Genomic DNA, 18433 nt, shown 5'->3' with positions numbered 1-18433 from the left:
GCCGCCTACGCTGCGCAAAGCGCGCACACGGCTTCGGGAATGGGCGGCTGCGCGAGCCACCGCCCAGGGCCTGCTGCGGAGTCATTGCGACGGTTACTAGGACACTTTGTTTTCAGCCAATCAAATGACGTTAGCTCATCCCTGAGGCCGACAGCCAATCACGCTCGACATCAATCATTCAATTAAGCCAATCGGGAGTGCCCTGAGCGAGTAGGGCGGGTATTCGTGGGCCCCCGTTGCCTAACAGTAAAATCAACAGACAGCCGGGCGGAGCAAATAGGAGCCACTGATTTGAATGACAGCGCCCCATCCAACCAGACTTCCTCATTTTTAGAGCCTCGTTATGAGTGGCCAATAGCCGCTGCGGATGGCCGCCCGGGCGGGGAAAAGAAGGCTGCGCGCGCATTCCGCTGCTATATAAAGCTTGGCGGTCGCCTCGCGCCGTCAGAGTCGGTTGGGGCAAGAGTGGCGTTGGGAGGGAGTGAGCAGTGCCGCCGCCATCATGAGGGAGATCGTGCACCTGCAGGCCGGGCAGTGCGGAAACCAGATCGGAGCCAAGGTCGGGGCGGCGGGGGGGGGGGGGGGGGGGCGGGGGGGGGGGGGCGCGCCCGGCCCGGCCGCCCCTGACGCGATTTTCTCCGGCAGTTTTGGGAGGTGATCAGCGACGAGCACGGCATCGACCCAACCGGTACCTACCATGGAGACAGCGACCTGCAGCTGGAGCGCATTAACGTCTACTACAACGAGGCCACAGGTAGGGCCCGGCTCGCCGCCCGCCCCCTCCCCGGGCCGCCCGCCCCCTCCCCGCCGTAACAGTCACGGCTTCTCCCTGTTTTGCAGGTGGCAAGTACGTGCCCCGCGCCGTGCTGGTGGACCTGGAGCCCGGCACCATGGACTCGGTGCGCTCCGGGCCCTTCGGCCAGATATTCAGGCCGGACAACTTCGTGTTCGGTGAGTGCGCCGGGAGCGGGGGAGGGACCTGTCGTGTAACCGGCTCGGGGTGGGGTGGGCAGGGCAGGGACGCTGCAGTGCGGGCTTCACCGCCGCACATGCTCCTGAGGCAAGCGCGGCCCCGGGAGGGGGTTAATCCTGGCGCTTCATGACGGGCACGAAATACCGGAGATCTGCGGATGGTGCATGATGGCAGCTGCTGGGAGGGCAGGTCCGAGAAGGCACAGGAGGTCGTTGCTCTTCCGATTCGCATTACCTCCTCCACACCGTCAGGAGAAATTAAATGGGTGCTGTATCATTGACAATGAATGTTTTCCCTGTATCTGCTGAGCCGTTTCAGAGGTGCTTGTGTGAAACCACAGCTCTGCGCTCGATAAAATGAAAGCTTTAGTGGGCTTTTGCTGTAGCCTGATGCTCTTAAGCTTTGCTTGCAAGCAATAAGCAGGAAGCAGTGACCGTAATCTAATACGAAAATGGCTCTCTTCCAGGTCAGAGCGGAGCAGGAAACAACTGGGCAAAGGGCCATTATACGGAAGGTGCTGAATTAGTTGATTCTGTGTTAGATGTTGTCAGAAAGGAGGCAGAAAGCTGTGATTGTCTCCAGGGCTTCCAGCTTACTCACTCTCTTGGTGGTGGTACAGGCTCTGGCATGGGTACCCTCCTCATCAGCAAAATTCGTGAAGAGTACCCAGACCGAATTATGAATACTTTCAGTGTTGTACCCTCCCCTAAAGTATCAGATACTGTCGTAGAGCCCTACAATGCCACACTCTCGGTGCACCAGCTTGTGGAGAACACAGATGAAACATACTGTATTGATAACGAAGCCCTCTATGACATATGCTTCAGAACACTGAAGTTAACTACCCCGACGTATGGTGATCTGAACCATTTAGTGTCAGCAACCATGAGCGGTGTTACCACCTGCCTGCGATTCCCAGGCCAGCTTAATGCTGACCTGCGGAAGCTGGCAGTGAACATGGTTCCCTTTCCCCGTTTGCACTTTTTCATGCCTGGTTTTGCCCCGCTCACAAGCCGTGGGAGCCAGCAGTATCGTGCTTTAACTGTGCCAGAGCTAACACAGCAGATGTTTGATGCAAAGAATATGATGGCTGCGTGTGACCCACGTCACGGCCGCTATCTGACCGTAGCTGCTGTTTTTAGAGGCCGTATGTCGATGAAAGAGGTCGATGAGCAAATGCTGAACGTTCAGAACAAAAATAGCAGCTATTTTGTTGAATGGATTCCTAATAATGTTAAAACAGCGGTCTGTGACATTCCACCTCGTGGCCTGAAAATGTCTGCCACCTTCATTGGTAACAGCACAGCCATCCAGGAGCTGTTCAAACGCATTTCTGAGCAGTTCACTGCCATGTTCCGCCGAAAGGCTTTCCTGCACTGGTACACTGGCGAGGGCATGGACGAGATGGAGTTCACAGAGGCTGAGAGCAACATGAATGACCTGGTGTCTGAGTATCAGCAGTACCAGGATGCTACAGCTGAGGAGGAGGGTGAGTTTGAGGAGGAGGCTGAGGAAGAGGCAGAGTAAAAGCTATGCAGATGAACACCTGTAAATTTTGTTTAAAGCTGTATGAACTCTTTCATTCAAAACTTCTCTGTCTGTGTTGTGTTCCTCTTCCTGTCTGAAAGTCACTTCAAATGCTGTACAGGCACCATTAAAGCATTTTTCACAGTGCACAAGCTTGTCTCCTTTGTTCTTTTTCGTAAGCTTTTCGGGTGCTGTTTCCGAAAGTAAGCGAGTAGGTGTGTCGGAGGCCTGGAAAAGAAAATAAGGGACTTGATGTGAGCCCTGCTGCCTTGCCCACGGCAACTGCACTTCTCTCCCTCCTTCTGACGAGGTGGATGCCTGTTGCTTGTGTTGCTGGATGTGGTGGCAGTCCTACTTCCTCCTGGTGGTGTGGGAATTGAAGAAATTCTCTGGTATTCCTTTATAATCAAGGGTACTGGTGGAGTGGGGTACACTGCACATGGAGGATGGAATCCAGCTCCAAGCTGTGTCTAAATTTAGGTACCTGCATGTAGACTCCTGTTACAGGCTTCACTCTTGGCAAGAGCTGAGCAGCTCTCCTGTCCATCATGGCTGTGTAGGTTCAAATGTAGGTGGCTGTCACCTATAGCTTGCCCCAGCTGCCTGGACAACAAAATGGTGCAGGCAAGTTGCCTTTCTGATACAGGTGGGTGTTCTGGCAGAAGATGAGCTGGGTTTGCCCCAGCTGATCCACTGCAGCTACTCAGCAGTGTAAACCCAGCAGGTAGCCGTGGCCTGTCATGAGAGCATTGGGGTCAGCTGTGGCAAGCTGTGCAGTGCCTACTGCTGAGGACAAGTGACACTGAAGAGCTCCCATGTATGCAGCCTCGCTGGAGTCACTTTTTTAAAAAATGGTGTGTAGAGATTTTAAAATTAAATCAATCAGGTGTTACTGCAGCCTCTGCTTTTGAAGTGAGCCGAACACCTGATAAAAATTAGACTATTTTGTCTCATGAAAACCCTATATTAGCAAAGCAAATTTTTACAGTGGAAACAGTTAAGATGTTCAGTGTTACCTGAAGTAACAAACCTGTCACTCTGAATAACTGGCCAGGGGACAGCAGGCTGCTTTCCTGCTGAAGCAATTCTGTTTGGTGTTCTTAATTGTAACTGATTTTTTTGTTAAGTTTTTCTGTCTTAAAATAGGTTTCTCCTTCCAGAGTCAAACTGGTTGGAGTAGTTAAAATTGTGGTGGCTCTTGGGGCAGTGGAAATCAGTCTGTCTACAGAAACAGGTGGTCAGTTTCAAACCTACACAGGAGAATACTTCTGTAGGTGAAAAGATGGCAACAGATTTTAAAAGTATGAAGTAACACTTTAAGCAGTTGATTTTTGTCCTTGATTTTAGGGTGGGTTTTTTCTTCCTCCTTTTCATTACACGGAAGCTGGTGTGTTCCCTGGCCTGCCAGTTACCAAGAGCAGGACAGCGTTGTCCCCCCAACACCCTTTTGGGCAGAGCTACATTAGTCAGCCTCCCCTAAAGAGCTCCAGCTGCTCTCCCCCTGCTTTCTGCAGGCTTGTGGAGAGAGGGCAAAACACACGGCTAAGTATTAACACCGGAGTCCAGTTTACCCTTAGGTTCATAACAGCTTTTCTCCAGGGGACTTTAGCTTGTAGGCTACAGCTTTGTGGAGTGTGACCACAGCCGTTCCTGAGCAAGCCAGCACAGAGGAAATGGGCACCCGGAACAGTCAGGGCTTTGCCGTGAGACACCCAAGCTGCTGCACGAAGGAAGGGGACAGGTTGAGTGTAATGCACTGGGGACAGCAGCTGCTGGGCTTGCCATCTTCCCTGGAGCAGCAGTGTGGTGACAGAGGCCAAAACGAACACACTTCTTTTCATCTTTGATCGGAAGGCCTGTCCAGCCTCACCTTTCTCCATCAGTAAGATGCTTCCATTCATTCTAAGATCCTTAGACCACCCCTCAAGCTCCTGATGACTGGCCGTGTGTTAAACTTTGCTTTTTCTGCACAGCTTTCCTATGCCCCTGATAAAAGTCCTGCTAGAGCCACATTCACTGCCTCCACATTCTCCTCTCTGGGCTCAACCTTGGTATCAGCTACAGTCCAACCATGCCAGGAGAGTTTGTTTTCCCACGCTTTGCTTTCATTTCTACCACATTTTGTGTCTTCTACCATTTTCCTCCTCTGCGTTGGATTAAGTACAAGGTATGAGTTTGGTTCTTTCTAGCTTATCTCCACGATTTCCTATCCCACATTACTGAGCTCTTGGGCTGTGGGCCCTTGACGTTGCTGTGGCCAAAGATAGCAATATTAGTTGCTGATTTGTTGACATTTTAGCCTGATAACTTAATGCTTTCAGGTGCATGGGCAGACCTTCCCCTTAATATACACAAAATTACTTTCTTCAGACCTCTCCTTTTAGGCAATATCAATATCTGACAAGGATCAGGCAGACAGTATGGGGTAGCCACCTCCCGTCTTGACGGCTAATACCATTTCACTGCGCTTTTTTTTGTGCTTTCTCAATCCCTTTGTATCATCTACCTTTTGCTTTTTATCAGACGTTAAGCTTTTTAGAACAGAATCACTTTCCTGACAAAGGGATTGTAATGCACCGGTGTAACAGGTGGGGTGTTACGGAGCCTCCTCTGCTTTAGCAGGGGGTTGGTGGCTGGAAACCAGAGGAATGTTCTGCACAAGCCCAGGCTGGCAGCAAGGATGACGGGCTCTCCTGCAGGAAAGCAGGGGATGGCACAGCCCCAACACCTTGGCACGGACTGGAAAAAAAATCTACTACTTGTGTGGAACGTTTCAGTAATTGTTCACTACTACAACACTACAACTAATAACAGCGCTACATAGTAACAGTAATTAGTATTAGTGACTTTCATTTTCACTCAGCTGATAAACTTACCTGGTACAAAGCCCATGTAGGAAGGTATCAGTCCAGCGCTGGTATAAATTCTGTTGGTAGGCCAGTATGTTTGGGGAAATCTCTTGCCAAAGCTGCAAGCTGGGTTTCTCTGCAAAAACTGGAAAACAAACAACAAAAAAACCCAACAACACAGTACAGTTCATGTTAAACCATACTCTTGTTACCCAGGTCATGTGCTTTGACTCCATATTAGAGAAAATACTTAAGCCAATGTTCAGCAATTCTCTTTCCAGTTCTGTCTTCTAATTAGGAGCTACATTGCATCTTCCCCTTTTCCACTTCCTAAGTTCTTCTCCTGACAGGTGTTGGCAGCAGCCCTCGACTCTGCTGCCTCTGCTAGCTCATACCCCCAGGTGCACAGAGCAGCTCCTGGCCAAGGTGTAGTCATCAGGATCTCTATAGACGGGACTGCATTCATTGCCTTTGGGCATCATCCACAAGTCCCAAACACCTTGTGCTTATACATTTGATACACTGTGAGCCAGCAGGATCTGCTGGAGTTGTATACGTGCCTCGTCTGCTCCTGTGCTATGACTCTGCACATCTGCGTCTTGGTTTGACCCCTTCAACTGTTTTTGTTTTTCTCTGAGTCCCACTGACAGTGATTAGCCAGTAATTCCCAAGCTAGGAGGAACAGGAAGGCTTAGGGAGCGTTAACTGAAGTGTAAATCATCTCCTGGAACTGTCCCTGCCCTCCGAGGTCAGACCCAGATACAGGGCCGTGCTGGAGGACGGACATTGCAGCTCTGCATGTCTCTGCAGCGGCAAAACCCCTAAAGGTGTCTCTAAAGCTGCGCTGCCCTCCTCAGCGCACCCTGCTGCGTGGGGAAGGGACGGGGTTCATGGAGCCGAGCAAACCGTGGGGCCATCGAACCATTTTGTGACTGATGGTGGAGCGATTGCTGCAATTCCTCAAGCGCAGCACTGAAGCGAGAGGATTGCATTATTTTGCCTGATGCAGCTAGTAAGCAATGATCCATGGCACATCCCAGTATGTAACCTAGGGCAACAGAGATTTAGGGCAGAAGATTAGTGGCTTGAAGTCAGAAGCCATCTTCGATAGAAATGTGGTATGTTTTTTTTTTTTTTTTTTTTTTTTAGCATGCTTATATTCCTTCAGTGCCTGATGTGCTGCAGCTAACCTCTGTGAGCCTGGATTCTGCTGAATCCTGCAATGAAGAAACACCTCCCTCACTGATATACTACATGGCAGAACATTTCTTAAGAAAGTGGGAGCAGAAGGACTTTGCAAACAGCACATCTATTTTTTTATAATGCCTGTCTTTTGTTCTGTTGTTTGCTTCATTTCAATTCCTATTAATGGCAGAAGGAAAGGATAAGGAAGCCAGCACAGGGAAATACATTTCAGCTGAAGCATGAGGCTGGCATGAGCACTGTCAGCCCTGCTGCTCTCCCTGCTGAGTCATTTCTTCCCAGCTGAGTTTCTCTGAGCTGGGGAGCCTCAGTCTTGGACTTTTTTCTATATCAGACCCATACACTCTGGGATGAAGGCACTGCAGTGAATCCCAGTGACCAGAAAGGGCTGGAAATGTAACCTGCTTTTAATGAGCTGTGTCACTGGGCTGATCAGCCCTCACTGGCGCTGGACCAGCAAGACGGCTGCATCCCAGGAATCTCACTCCATCCTGGTAGCAGGAAGAAATGTGTAGTGTTGAATGCAAACTAGTAACTACTGTGGGAGGGATCTCATTTTCCCCATGTAGGAGAATTATACGGCATTATATGGGAGATTTTAACAGTAAGGGTACAAAATAGTTTTTCAGTAGGGATATTTCTGCATCTTTCCCAAAATGAGGAGAAAGAAGATCTAGATCCCTTTAAAACAGTAAAGGAATTGTGTCAGTAAAGGAAAAAGCCTTACAACCAATTAAAAGGGAGAAATATCCATCCAAGCAGCTCAGGAAGCCATCCAGCACTGCCATCCAGGTAGAGAAGATATATTGCATAAGGGAAGCGCAGATAGCTGCATCCTGTGTTTCTGCACTCAGAGCAACATTTTTAATAGCCACCCTTGACCCAACCCTCAACAGATTTGCTTAATCCTTTTATGAACTCATTTATCCTCCCTTAATGTCCCAAGGAAACAAGTTACAGAATTTAACTGCTCATGATTTTTTTCAACATTACCTAATAGCATTTTATTTTTCTTGTACTTATAACCCCAGTTTTAATACTACTACTGTGACTGAAACCACTTTTGGTGTTGCAGATGAATCAAAACCAACATTATATTGTTGAAATAAGATTTGTGCATATAATCTACCTGATGTCGGTCAAATTCGTTCATTGCTTCCTTCACACCCTGGATGTAGTTCACACCATTAATCCAGGTGAGACGGGGAATGAATCCAGCATACCCTTTGGATGAAGACAAGAGAGAACATTTTCTGCTTGAGAACATATATATCATATAAGGATCAAGCAGTGTGGAAGTGGAAGAGGCTGGGATAAATATAAAACCTTGGCAGAGTACAGGAAGGAAAAATTCTTCCATTTAAATTGTAAAATTAACTCTTATATGTGAAGTATCTTTTGTGAAAGAGTCTTATTTATGATTCCCAAGGAAAACTCAACAAGCTGAGCTAATCTCTGTTGGTCTCCACGAGGTATGGAAGAAACATTTCATTTTATTGTAGCTTTTACACCAACATCTCTGTCATGTTCTCTCCCAGTTTAATACACATTCAGGGGCTAACAGCCAGGTGCCCAGCCTTTCTTCCTCATTTGTCCTGTCCATCCAACAAATTTTCACCACTTATAAGACAGAAACTATATAAAGTCTAAAACTACAGAAAACAGAGAGAGGTACAACCTAAAAGCAGCCAGAACTCCCTCTTTCTGAAGAAATGCTTTGGAGAGAAATTTGTCTTCTGCATCCTAAAACATCAATGCAATTTCATTTCGACTCCAATATTTTGATACACGATCCGTGTATTTGCTGTGGTCTGCTGCAGAGCAAAGTATCCCTCCCGCTGGTGTCGTACCCTTTAGCGGGAGTTCAGTGCATCACCCTTTGTAGTTCTCCTGCTTGTAGAGGAACACTCTTTCAGAGCAAGTGGAGAAGTTAGAGAGTATAACTCCTTGTAAGACAGACAAGAGTTTTATACATTTATGATGGTGCGATACACCACTGTGTGTTGTTTTGATGATTCAGAAAAGCATCTTATTTCTAGGCGAGAAATAACTACCTCAACGGTAACAGATACTCATCAAGCTGCTGGAGTTGGTGCAGAGCCCATGACCCATCTCTCTTTGCTTTCTGGAGCATTTTCTAGCCTGGCCCCGCAGCTGTGGGGAACCGAGGTGGCTCCTGCATCCCTTCGGCCTGCCCACGGGCACATGTCCCTCAGTGTGAGATCCACGGGGGTGACAGCATCCCAAAGAAACACCCTTGCATGGAGAGGAGCAGGGGCATTTTTTCCATCCCAAAGTGTCAAACAAGTTGGTGCGACTGGCCAATGTCTCTGAGGTTTCCCCAGGGGGAGAAGGGTGACACGATTTCTTCTGAGGTGGACTCATGCTGCACGTAACCTCCCTCTCTTTTACCTGGAATGACTTTCTGTTGGATTGCATTTGGTACATCCAGTTTTGGTAACCGATTATCTTGCTCCACATCCATGGTTTCAGCTACTCCTGGCAGTGTCATACCTTCAATTTTTACAGGCTCAAAATAAAAGCAGAAAAAAAATAAACACCAGTAGAACCCACTTCTTCCTTTGGCTCCATTGCTTAGATCACTGCCAAAACCTGTGAATGGCAACTGCCATTTCCATTTCTTCCCAGCTTTACACCAAGAGCAAATCCAAGAATTTCTGGTAAAGTCAAATTACAAGACAAGCTCTCTGTACGTAGAGGTTTTGCAAAATCCCCAGGGAGAACAAGGAGAGCTTTGGGCACTGAGCTCCTCTGTAAATCTGTTTCTCAGAGCAAGGAGCAGGAATGCTCCTTCTTGGGATTTATATCCAAGCCAGCTTTTGACTCACTACGTCAAATCTCTAATCTCTGCCTTCAGAGGATTTGCAGAGCCCTAGCTGGCTGTGATGTGACAAACGCTGTCTCTGGTTCCAGAGGAAATAGGGGGCTCAAACACGTTGGTCCTGAGTGATACCAGCGGTGCTGTGCAAAGCAGCACCCAGCTCCGTAGACAAATCCCAATACTTGTGTTTCAGCGAGGGATAATTAATGGTGGTGGGAAATTCAGGTGAGCAGTGCGAGCAGTTAAGGGGTCAGAAACCCAGCACATAACCAAAGGTGCCAGGACCGCCCTCTTTTTGGGAGGAGGAGGAGGGTAGTGGCAAGGCTCCCAGTCCACCCAAAACACAAGCCTGGCTGTGTAGCACAGTGTAACGCAAGACCTAATGACTCAAATTTGAAGCTAAAACTCAACCAAATGAGAAGTTAAACCTTTTTGATTAGGAAGAGTAGTTAATGATTAGAACAATTTCCTGAAGATGTGGTGGATTTGCTACTGCTAGAAGAGTTTGTGTATTTGACATTTCTCTACACGACACTCTAAACTTTCTGTTCTTGCCATCCATGCCCATGTGAAATTCCCTCTTCACCACTCCTAGACCAAGGAGAGCCCTTCCATGCCCACCAGTCCCCAAAACCCATCCCTTCGCAGCAGCACCCCTTACCAGGCATCTCTTCCACCCAAAACCACTTACCGGTTTGCTTCCTGCCAAGGCATCGCCGAGCTGGCTGGGTTCGAAACTTTTTCCCTGTCCACAAGCTGGGCTTAGCTTGGGCAATCGCCACTCTCGCTCCTCAGAGGCAGGATGGCATGAAATCCTCTGCGGGTACCCACGTGGCAGTCGTGTCCTCGGGACATACTCGTCGGGGTGATGCTGGGGCACGGGGTCCATGTGTGTCATCGTCAGCTCTTCCTCCGCCAGCCCTGGCCCCAGTGAGGGAGGTTTTGGCCCAAGGGCTGGTTCAGGAAAGCTTGTTGTGGCCCCAGCTTTCTCATAGGGAAAGTACCCTGCGGGATAGACACTGAGTTAAGGGAAAGAGGTGGCCAAACGAGGATGAGGGATTCCCATTGCGCTAGACCTCAGCCCACATGCACCCCCCCTGTAGTGAAGGAAAGGAGCCGGGAGGTCAACAGCATCCCACGGGCTGTGAATATACCCTGCAAGTGCCGTCAGCCCCATCCAATAAACCGGCCTGCATAGAAAAACTGCACAAATAAAAGTTCAATAATTTAAAATTTATTCTAAGTGGCACCTAAACTGTAAAACATCATCAGCCAAGCTATAAAGAAGTAGGGGGGGGGGACAGACACCCAAACCATATCCTTTTCTCCACATGGCTGTCAGCACACCCTGAACAGACACGCACCCACCCCCGACCCCCCCGAGGAATTCTTGCACTGGCATTGTTGCTGCTCCTCAAGGAAAGGGTCTGCTGTAACGCAGGCCGGAAAAAAAAATTATCTTACATCCAGTGTATGCTAAATATCGCCACTGTGAACTAGGGACAGAGCCCTGCAGCTTGAGACTCTGCAGGGACAGCTGAGCTTGGCAACTTTTGTCTGACTTTCCCATAAAAATATCCCGTGATGTGGCTGCCCAGGCTGCCCTGGCCCTGTACGACACCTCCAGCCGGGATACTTCCTCATGCTCTGTGCCAGGAGTGAAGCCAATTTCTCCCTCCTCGGTGGTTATGGAGAATGATTGCTCTTACACCCCGCAACAACCTCTTCCTTACTGGAAAACCGTTCCTATGTCAGTCTTGTCTTTTTTTAAACAAACCAAATTCCTTCCATTTTTGTTCTCATAGGTCATTTTTTCTCAGCCCTCTGGTCATTACTGCCTTCCCCTGACCTCCTCATGTTTGGTGGACATCTGCATCACAGTCCAAAGCCCCATGGATGAGATACTGTCTTCCAGTGAAGGCTTCTTGTGCACAGAGTCCCGGAGAAGTACAATCTGTCCTGGCTCAAACAGCACAGAGCAAAATTTGCCCCTTCTGATGGGCATTTAGGTTTGCAATCTGCTTATAATTTTATTATAAAGTATATATAACTTTGTAAAGTATATATACTGTATGTAATTGAATTATCAAGTGTAGTCCAGTCTAGCAACAAAATAAAGACAAATCCTTGATGAAAGTGATTTTTCAAGCCAGTGTGCAAATTTTAAAGCAGGTTTGTCGTAGTATTTCCTTCATTATTAATGAAAATATTGCATCTACTCTCTTTATCCCACAAACCAAAGGAAAAGGAAAAATGAAGTTGTCTGGTACTTGAGAAATCCATACGAGCTTTTTTTTATGACCCTGAGTTTTGCAAACTTACTGATTCAGAAAGGTTGCACAGTAAGGCACTAAATTAAAAGCCAGGAGAGCACTGTCCATTTGATTTGAGTAAATAGCCACATGTTTTCAGTTCAGGTTCCTGGGCAGTGGGTGCCTGCACGCTTGGCCTGTGCCGTAACCCCCTCAATGCCAGCACAGCCACCCCTGGAGATCCAGCATAACCCTGGTTGATATTCCCAACCAACAGAGCCTGACCTCACTTCTAGCAAGAAAACAACATGGGATTCAGCTGAAAGAAACCAGCAAAATACTTGGTGCCCATCAAAAGGCTTTATCAAAAACAGACCTTGAGAAAATCTCTTCAGACTGGGTTTGCTAACGGCAACCACACAGATCCAAAACTGCTGTGAGCATTTTGGTCTCCATCACGTAAAACACCCAGAAGGATGCCAGGCAGTACTAGTGAAGTTTGCAGTAAAGGGTTTAAGGGATCACTCACTGACAGCTCGACAGCAGGAGCTGTCGATGAAGAGTTATTGGCATGGCAAGGTGCACTCCCTGTGGTCACATTCTTCAGCATTTCACCAACGAGCAGCAAACGTGAGCTCCCAGCTGCAAATGTTGGCAGATGACATAAAGGTTGGCAAGGAGAGAACAAGAATGAGGACAGGATAATGAAAGAGAGCAACTAGGTCAACTGGTTGGTTGGGTCCATCCAAACTACATTTTAGTCCAAGGAAATGCAAATTCAAATGTCCAGGAATGAAGCCTGTAAACACCTGGAAAACAGGGCTAGGATGAACAGAAAGGCCAAAAGTTTGCAAGAAGCTATGCGGCACGAACTCCCAGCAAGAAATGGGAAAGCATCACTTTGGTGTGCCCATCCCCAGGGATACGAAGACTCAGCTCCTGCCCGAGCACATAAGCCCTGTGTTCAGCCGGGAGAGGACTCGCTCCCACCGAAGAGGATGGCCGTAACAACTATGTGATATGGTACCTGGCACGTGAGTCGCCAAGAGGGGCTGATCGGGATCATGGTGCGGCTGCTGCTGTGGCCTGATTTGGGGCTGTTCAACAGGGACCAAGCGCTTTGCCCAGAAGGGCTGGAACTTGGCAGGAGATTCCTGCAGATTCCCAGTATTGGGAATCTATGTGAGCATGTCTCAGTGTCTGATGGAGGAGATGGGGCCTGTTACCAGGAGTGGGGAAGGTGTGAAGCGAAGGGGAGGGCACACGAGCCCTTCTGCTGAGCTGAAGTAGGAGCAGCAAGATGCAAAATGAACCACAACGAGCTCTGCACCAGGTGGGTTAGCCAGGAAAGGGTCAGAGATGGCAGAGCTGACCTTCCCTACAGAGATGGATTTTAGCCAGTAGAATTGTGCTGGGTTTGACTGGGATAGAGTTAATTTTCTTCGTAGTAGCTAGTATGGGGCTATGTTTTGGGTTTGTGCTGAAAACAGTGTTGATAATACAGGGATGTTTTCATTACTGCTGAGCAGTGCTTACACAGAGTCAAGGTCTTTCCTGCTTCTCACCCCACCAGTGAGCAGGCTGGGGGGGGCACAAGGAGCTGGGAGGGGACACAGCCGGGACAGCTGACCCCAACTCACCAAAGGGATATTCCAGACCACAGGACATCATGATCAGCATATAGAGCTGGGGGAAGGTTGGGGGGTGGGAGGGCCGCTGCTCAGGGACCAGCTGCACATCAGTTGGTTGGTGGTGAGCAATTGTTTTCATTTGCATCACTTGTCTTGCTTGGGTTTTATTTTGCTCTCTTTATTGTTTTCCTTTCATTACAATTTTTAAAAATTATATTATTTTCTTTCAATCATTAAACTGTCTTTATCTCAACCGATGAGTTTTCTCACTTTTACCCTTCTGATTCTCTCCGCCATCCCCCTGGAGGGGAGTGAGCAACCGGCTGTGCAGTGCTTAATTGCCGGCTGGGGTGAAACCATGACAGGAATAGGGAGGAATTGAGTTCATCCTATGCCATCAAATCATTGATGTTCATCTAACTGAAGATAACCTGGGAACTAAAGTTCTCCTCCCCACTCCACGAGACGCCAATGTGAGAAGCCCCGTGGTCATCACCTGAGGCTGAGCGCTCCATCTCCGCACTGGTGCTGCTCTCCGGGTGCCTGTGCTCCTACACCAGAACTAGGATTGCTCCATGGAAAATGTCCCATTTCACCCCAGGAGCCTATCAAGGACAGATACAGACCCCGCTGCTCGTGATTGACCCTGTGCTCGTTAGCAGAGCCCCTTCTGGCAAAGGGACGAGACCCAGGGTCTGCTCACCTAGACGCCCAGGGAGATAACCCTGGACGCCATGCTTCGTCCTGCTGAAGTCCTCAACGAACTTCTGCTTGTGCAGCGGTGCCAGCAAGGAGCGAGGGCTCTTCCCAACACCAGGATCTGTCAGCAGGCGGTACGTGGTTTTGCCAAAGGTTTCTCCAAACTGATAGTTGTACTGAGGGACGAAGCCCTCATAGCTGAGGAGGAAACCAAAAAAGAGCAGTCACTGAGATGGCATTGGAAAGTGTCCACTGGTAGGATAACCTGCTTTAGAGCTTTTGTACACTGGAAAGGCCACGGCCAGGAACACACGTGGCTTGGAGCAGATGAGCCCAGGGAAGGTGATTGTACAGGGACGTGCCTGCAAGCGTGAATGCATTTATGCCACTGGAGCAGCAGTGCAAGGGAAGCACCAAGAAGATGTATGTGGTTATGCGTGAAGCCAGGTGGGGGGGAGTGTGTGTGTTTGCACATGCCTGTTTTTACATGTCAGCATGAAAACTGGCTCAAAGATTTACAGGTGTGCATAGGCACAGGCTCGTGCTTCAGTTCACGGAGGAATAGGTGATGAGGTCAGGGAGCATGGCTGAAGCAGCACCTGCAGATGGGAAATCTTATGGCAGGAGCACAGCGTGGGCTGCGGGCGCTTTGACGTTAACAGCCCCCTAGTTAAAATATTATTTCCAGTTAAACATGCTTTGGTTTTAAATTTTACAATCCCCTTCTCTGTTCTAAAACACAGTGAATTACTGGGAATTTCCCAGTGTCCCTTGTTCAATATTTAAACTCAAATATCAGAAAAATTGCTTACCTTATACCCTCCAAGCCTCTCCGCTCTGTACCCTTGTGCAAACCCACCCAGGCACTGCATTGCACGGGAGAGGCAGGGGCAGGCGGGCGGCTGCTCAGCCCCAGTAACAGACATTGCTCGATTTTTTTTGTGTTGGGTGCATAGTGACATACTGCTGCTCTGCTCCCCATGGCCCGGGACAGTTAATTTGACTTTTTGGTGGCTGAGGATAGGGCAGGTGCTGGAGCTCTGGCTCCACTCCCAAGGCCACCAGTATGGATCAGAAACTTTAGCTATTCCCAGTATCAAATTTCCTAATGGTGATGTTATTCCACCACCAAAGAAGAAAGGTAGAGCTGCCAGTTGCAATGTACAGACAGAAATATTCAATCAATGAGCCCACTGCGTATCTGGGGATAAAGCCGGATGATGCATGAGAATCATAAGACGATGAGTAAGTACTTTCCCTTCCAAATACTTTAAACAACAGCGAGCAGAGCCATGCATTTACACTTGGCAAGTTTTCCCACTTTGCATGCAGGATCTCTCACCAGCAGCTGCCGGAGGAGCTCAGTGGCTCGTCCCCATTGATTTTCAGTAAGTCTTGCAACACAGGGAAGCTACACCAGGACGATAAAGCTGAGCAAGAGCACAAATGACATAGCCTGAATAATTACAGGATGGCCAGAGGGATTTTGATCATGAACAAAATAATGGTAGGGCTGAGAAAGAATTCAATTCATAAGCAATTAAAAGCAAGGTAATCTGAGGAGCTTGGGCGAGTCAGTCTGGGTTTATGGAGAAGGGATCTGCCACAGAGTGAATTACAAGTGCTGCTGCTGAAAGCCATGGTGCTTGGGGAAGAGATTGGTCTCAGCAGGGCTGTTTGTCCTTCTCCTGCTTGGTATTTTGATTAGGAAACCAGAGGGATCCCCTGTTTCCGTAGTTCACACTGAAGCGCTGCAGCTACTGATCTCAAACCTCATTGGCGAGCAGCGAGTAACCTGTTTTCCCAAGGCTGAGCCCTATTTCACTTTTCTCTTACTCAGCCGTATCTCGTCGATCGCCACTCCCCAGACTAAACTTGCTCTGTCTTCCTGATTGCCAGGGAAAAGCTTTGGCCCTGGGCCCGTCCTCGCTCAGCTCCGCGCCCTTCCCAGCTCTGCAGAGCCGGGATGGGGTGGGTAGGGCTCTGCCTGGTGTCCAGAGCTCACGGATTTACCCCTTCTCTGTGCACCGAGTCCTTCTGAAACCATCCCACGCATTGGGTTTGACTTCCCAATGCTCTTGAGCACTGCAGTGGTATTTTCAAAGCCCTGGCTGTGACCATTGCCTGACTCGAGTGACAGCAACCTATTTTGATGCCCTCATGTTTGCGGGTTCACTGGCACGGCTGGGTATGCCACATGGGACAGCTGGTGAGATGCTGCGATGCAGCATCTTCCTCCTCGTCCTCCTCCTGCCAGCACCCCAGCGCAGGGCACACCATCTGCCAGCAGCAGAGCCTGGGCTCCAGCAATGCCCTTCAGGCAGCTCCTCTTGCACTCAGCCACCCAAAGCAGATGCAAAGCAGCACCCTCAACCACCCACGGGGGCTTCCTCTGGGGCTTGGGTGACGCTATGAGCCTGCATGGCACTGCAAAATGCAGTAGCAGAATTTGTTTCCTCTTCCTCCTGAGTTCAGTGGCCGAAACAGCAGCCCAGAGAGGAGCAGCCCCAGCTGCTGTGTCAGTATTAGGGCTTGAAGCTGCTTCTGGGGGGGCTGTCTGCAGGCAGGAGCAAGCAAAGAAAAGTTCTGAGGCTTTCAGAGTTGCAAGGCCGGCCGCAGCTCCCTTCTTGCTGTTACTCATCTTTCCCAAGCCGCTGTCAGCACACAGTTTTGACAGGGTGACAGCACGCACAGAGTAACACATCATATCATTCGGACAACTGCAGCAATGCAAAAACATGTTAAAAACCCCCAAGCCCAGAGCTTATGTAAGTTTGGAAGATAGGGAGATCAGTAATGGAAAAATCCTGCACGCTGCTCTAATGGGAAGGACTGATGTGATTGTCACCACAAGAGCATCATTAAGGAAGGAAACGCGCTCCACCCTTTCTCTGCAGCTTGGGAGCTGCCTGCCTCCTGCCCGTACCTGTGCTGCACCTGCAGCCGTACGGGACACAGCTAGTTTTCTCTGTACCAAGGTTTGCAGCCTGGTCTGTCTCAGCCCTGAAAAGTCATCCTGACGCTCTTCGGAGTTAGCCTCAGGCTGGACTAATCCGAGTGATTTTGTACCAACAGAAGCTTCTTTTCCCTCGGTGGTCGTCCAGCCCTTCCCAGCGCATTTAGGTGTGTCATGGACCACGTCTCCCAGCACGGGTCACCAGGGGATCCTACACACAACTCCTCTACTTCACCGTGAAGCCTATCCACTTATTTCTGCCGTTTGTGTCTTACATTTTAACCAATAATTCATTACCTCTTACCCATGACAGCTTGGTCTCTTCTTTCCAAGCCTTTAGAGGAGAATGTTGCAAAAAGCTTTGAAAAAAAAATCTTAACTACCTATCAACTAGATCACCAGCATCCACAGTCACTTTGCTGAAATCTGGCAGCAGGACTGTGCTTCAACCAATTTGACAAGACCATACCGTGTCTATGCAAATACTTATTCAAAGGAGATCTTCAAACATCCTTGATACAAAAGTTATGACAGTTTGGAAGCCAAACCCTGCACAGCAGCCCTGGTAACACTTGGCAGCTTAAAACAGATGAAAAATAGGGGGGAAAAAAGAACAATTTTGACTTTACCCTCAATGTGCTATGGTATGGTCTTTAATTATACCCTGTTATAAGGTGGTGCTTCTCGTCCTGGAGCCCTCCCTCCTTTGACGCACTGTTACATGGAATATTTCATAGTGCCTTTAAAAAAATCCAAAGTATCATGAATCATAAATACTACGTGATCCCAACCAGAGCTATTTGCATTGGAAATGAACAGGCATTTTTGATAAACTTCAGAACTTACCCGGGGATATAGTAGGGATTGGGAGGGAAGAGGTTATTTTCCTTTGGGGCTGCCATGGTAATGCAGCAGCTCTCAGTGGTGGGTGTGGGAGGAAGGAGATTCAGCTCAGTGCAGTCGCCCAGGAAACCTCTGTGATGCTGCCGAAAGCAACGTCAGTACCTGACAGCGCTTCCAGCTGCAGCACACAGCTTACCAGGTTTTTCTGGACATGGCTTTTTTTCCCCCACCACCTGGAAGTTTTGGATGAGCACGGAGATTTTATAGCATTTGTCAGGTTTCCTGAAGGCTCATAGCCCTTGGGACAGTAGCGCCAGATGTTCCTCATAAGCAGCCCCAGCACAAATACGTGTTCACACTGCGGTTCGTGTCCAACACGCCCAACTCAGGAGAGCCTGGCTGTGCGTGCCCTGGTCACTGGCGCAGCCCACACAGGGCCAGGCGGGCGCCGTCTGCACACGCAGCCACGTGCACACCTTTGTGTTGAGGGAACCCCGAGGCAGGGGTTAGGGATTCACTGCCCTGCAGTGTAAGGCTCAGCTCTCCTCTCCCTGCTCCTTGTTGCCCTCCTGGTCTGGCTGTTTGAGGATGCAACCCTTCACTGCCTTGCTTCACACAGGATAAAGGTTGTTCCTGTTCCCAGTATCGTATGGTCATG

The 18433-nt window shown here is 49.0% G+C and overlaps 2 protein-coding genes across 2 annotated transcripts; one reads left to right on the top strand and one right to left on the bottom strand.

Moving 5' to 3' along the window:
* Window positions 1-200: 200 nt before the first annotated feature.
* On the top strand, window positions 201-2649 carry TUBB4B (tubulin beta 4B class IVb). Its single transcript, XM_030000099.2, has 4 exons — window positions 201-559; window positions 646-754; window positions 841-951; window positions 1440-2649. Exons 1-4 carry the CDS (start codon window positions 503-505, stop codon window positions 2498-2500), a joined length of 1338 nt encoding a protein of 445 aa, XP_029855959.1. The 5' UTR covers window positions 201-502; the 3' UTR covers window positions 2501-2649.
* On the bottom strand, window positions 2016-17834 carry FAM166A (family with sequence similarity 166 member A). The gene is made up of 7 exons (XM_041119925.1): window positions 17779-17834; window positions 13981-14174; window positions 9834-10399; window positions 8965-9244; window positions 7682-7776; window positions 5377-5494; window positions 2016-2728 (listed from the first exon to the last, which is right to left on the bottom strand). Exons 1-7 carry the CDS (start codon window positions 17832-17834, stop codon window positions 2640-2642), a joined length of 1398 nt encoding a protein of 465 aa, XP_040975859.1. The 3' UTR covers window positions 2016-2639.
* Between the last annotated feature and the right edge of the window lie 599 nt (window positions 17835-18433).

This window comes from Aquila chrysaetos, chromosome 24 (assembly GCF_900496995.4).
Source record: "Aquila chrysaetos chrysaetos chromosome 24, bAquChr1.4, whole genome shotgun sequence".
NCBI classification, from domain to species: domain Eukaryota; kingdom Metazoa; phylum Chordata; class Aves; order Accipitriformes; family Accipitridae; genus Aquila; species Aquila chrysaetos.
Note: the sequence above shows the minus strand (reverse complement) of the source record. Positions and strands in the feature narration are given on the sequence as shown.

Coding starts and splice junctions, on each gene's coding strand:
- TUBB4B (XM_030000099.2), top strand. CDS start 503: ATGAGGGAGATCGTGCACCTGCAGGCCGGGCAGTGCGGAAACCAGATC. Junction 560..645: donor GAAACCAGATCGGAGCCAAG/GTCGGGGCGGCG, acceptor TTTCTCCGGCAG/TTTTGGGAGGTGATCAGCGA. Junction 755..840: donor CTACTACAACGAGGCCACAG/GTAGGGCCCGGC, acceptor CCTGTTTTGCAG/GTGGCAAGTACGTGCCCCGC.
- FAM166A (XM_041119925.1), bottom strand. CDS start 17,834: ATGGCAGCCCCAAAGGAAAATAACCTCTTCCCTCCCAATCCCTACTAT. Junction 14,175..17,778: donor AATCCCTACTATATCCCCGG/GTAAGTTCTGAA, acceptor TTTCCTCCTCAG/CTATGAGGGCTTCGTCCCTC. Junction 9,245..9,833: donor TAATCATTAACTACTCTTCC/TAATCAAAAAGG, acceptor CTTGTCTTGTAA/TTTGACTTTACCAGAAATTC.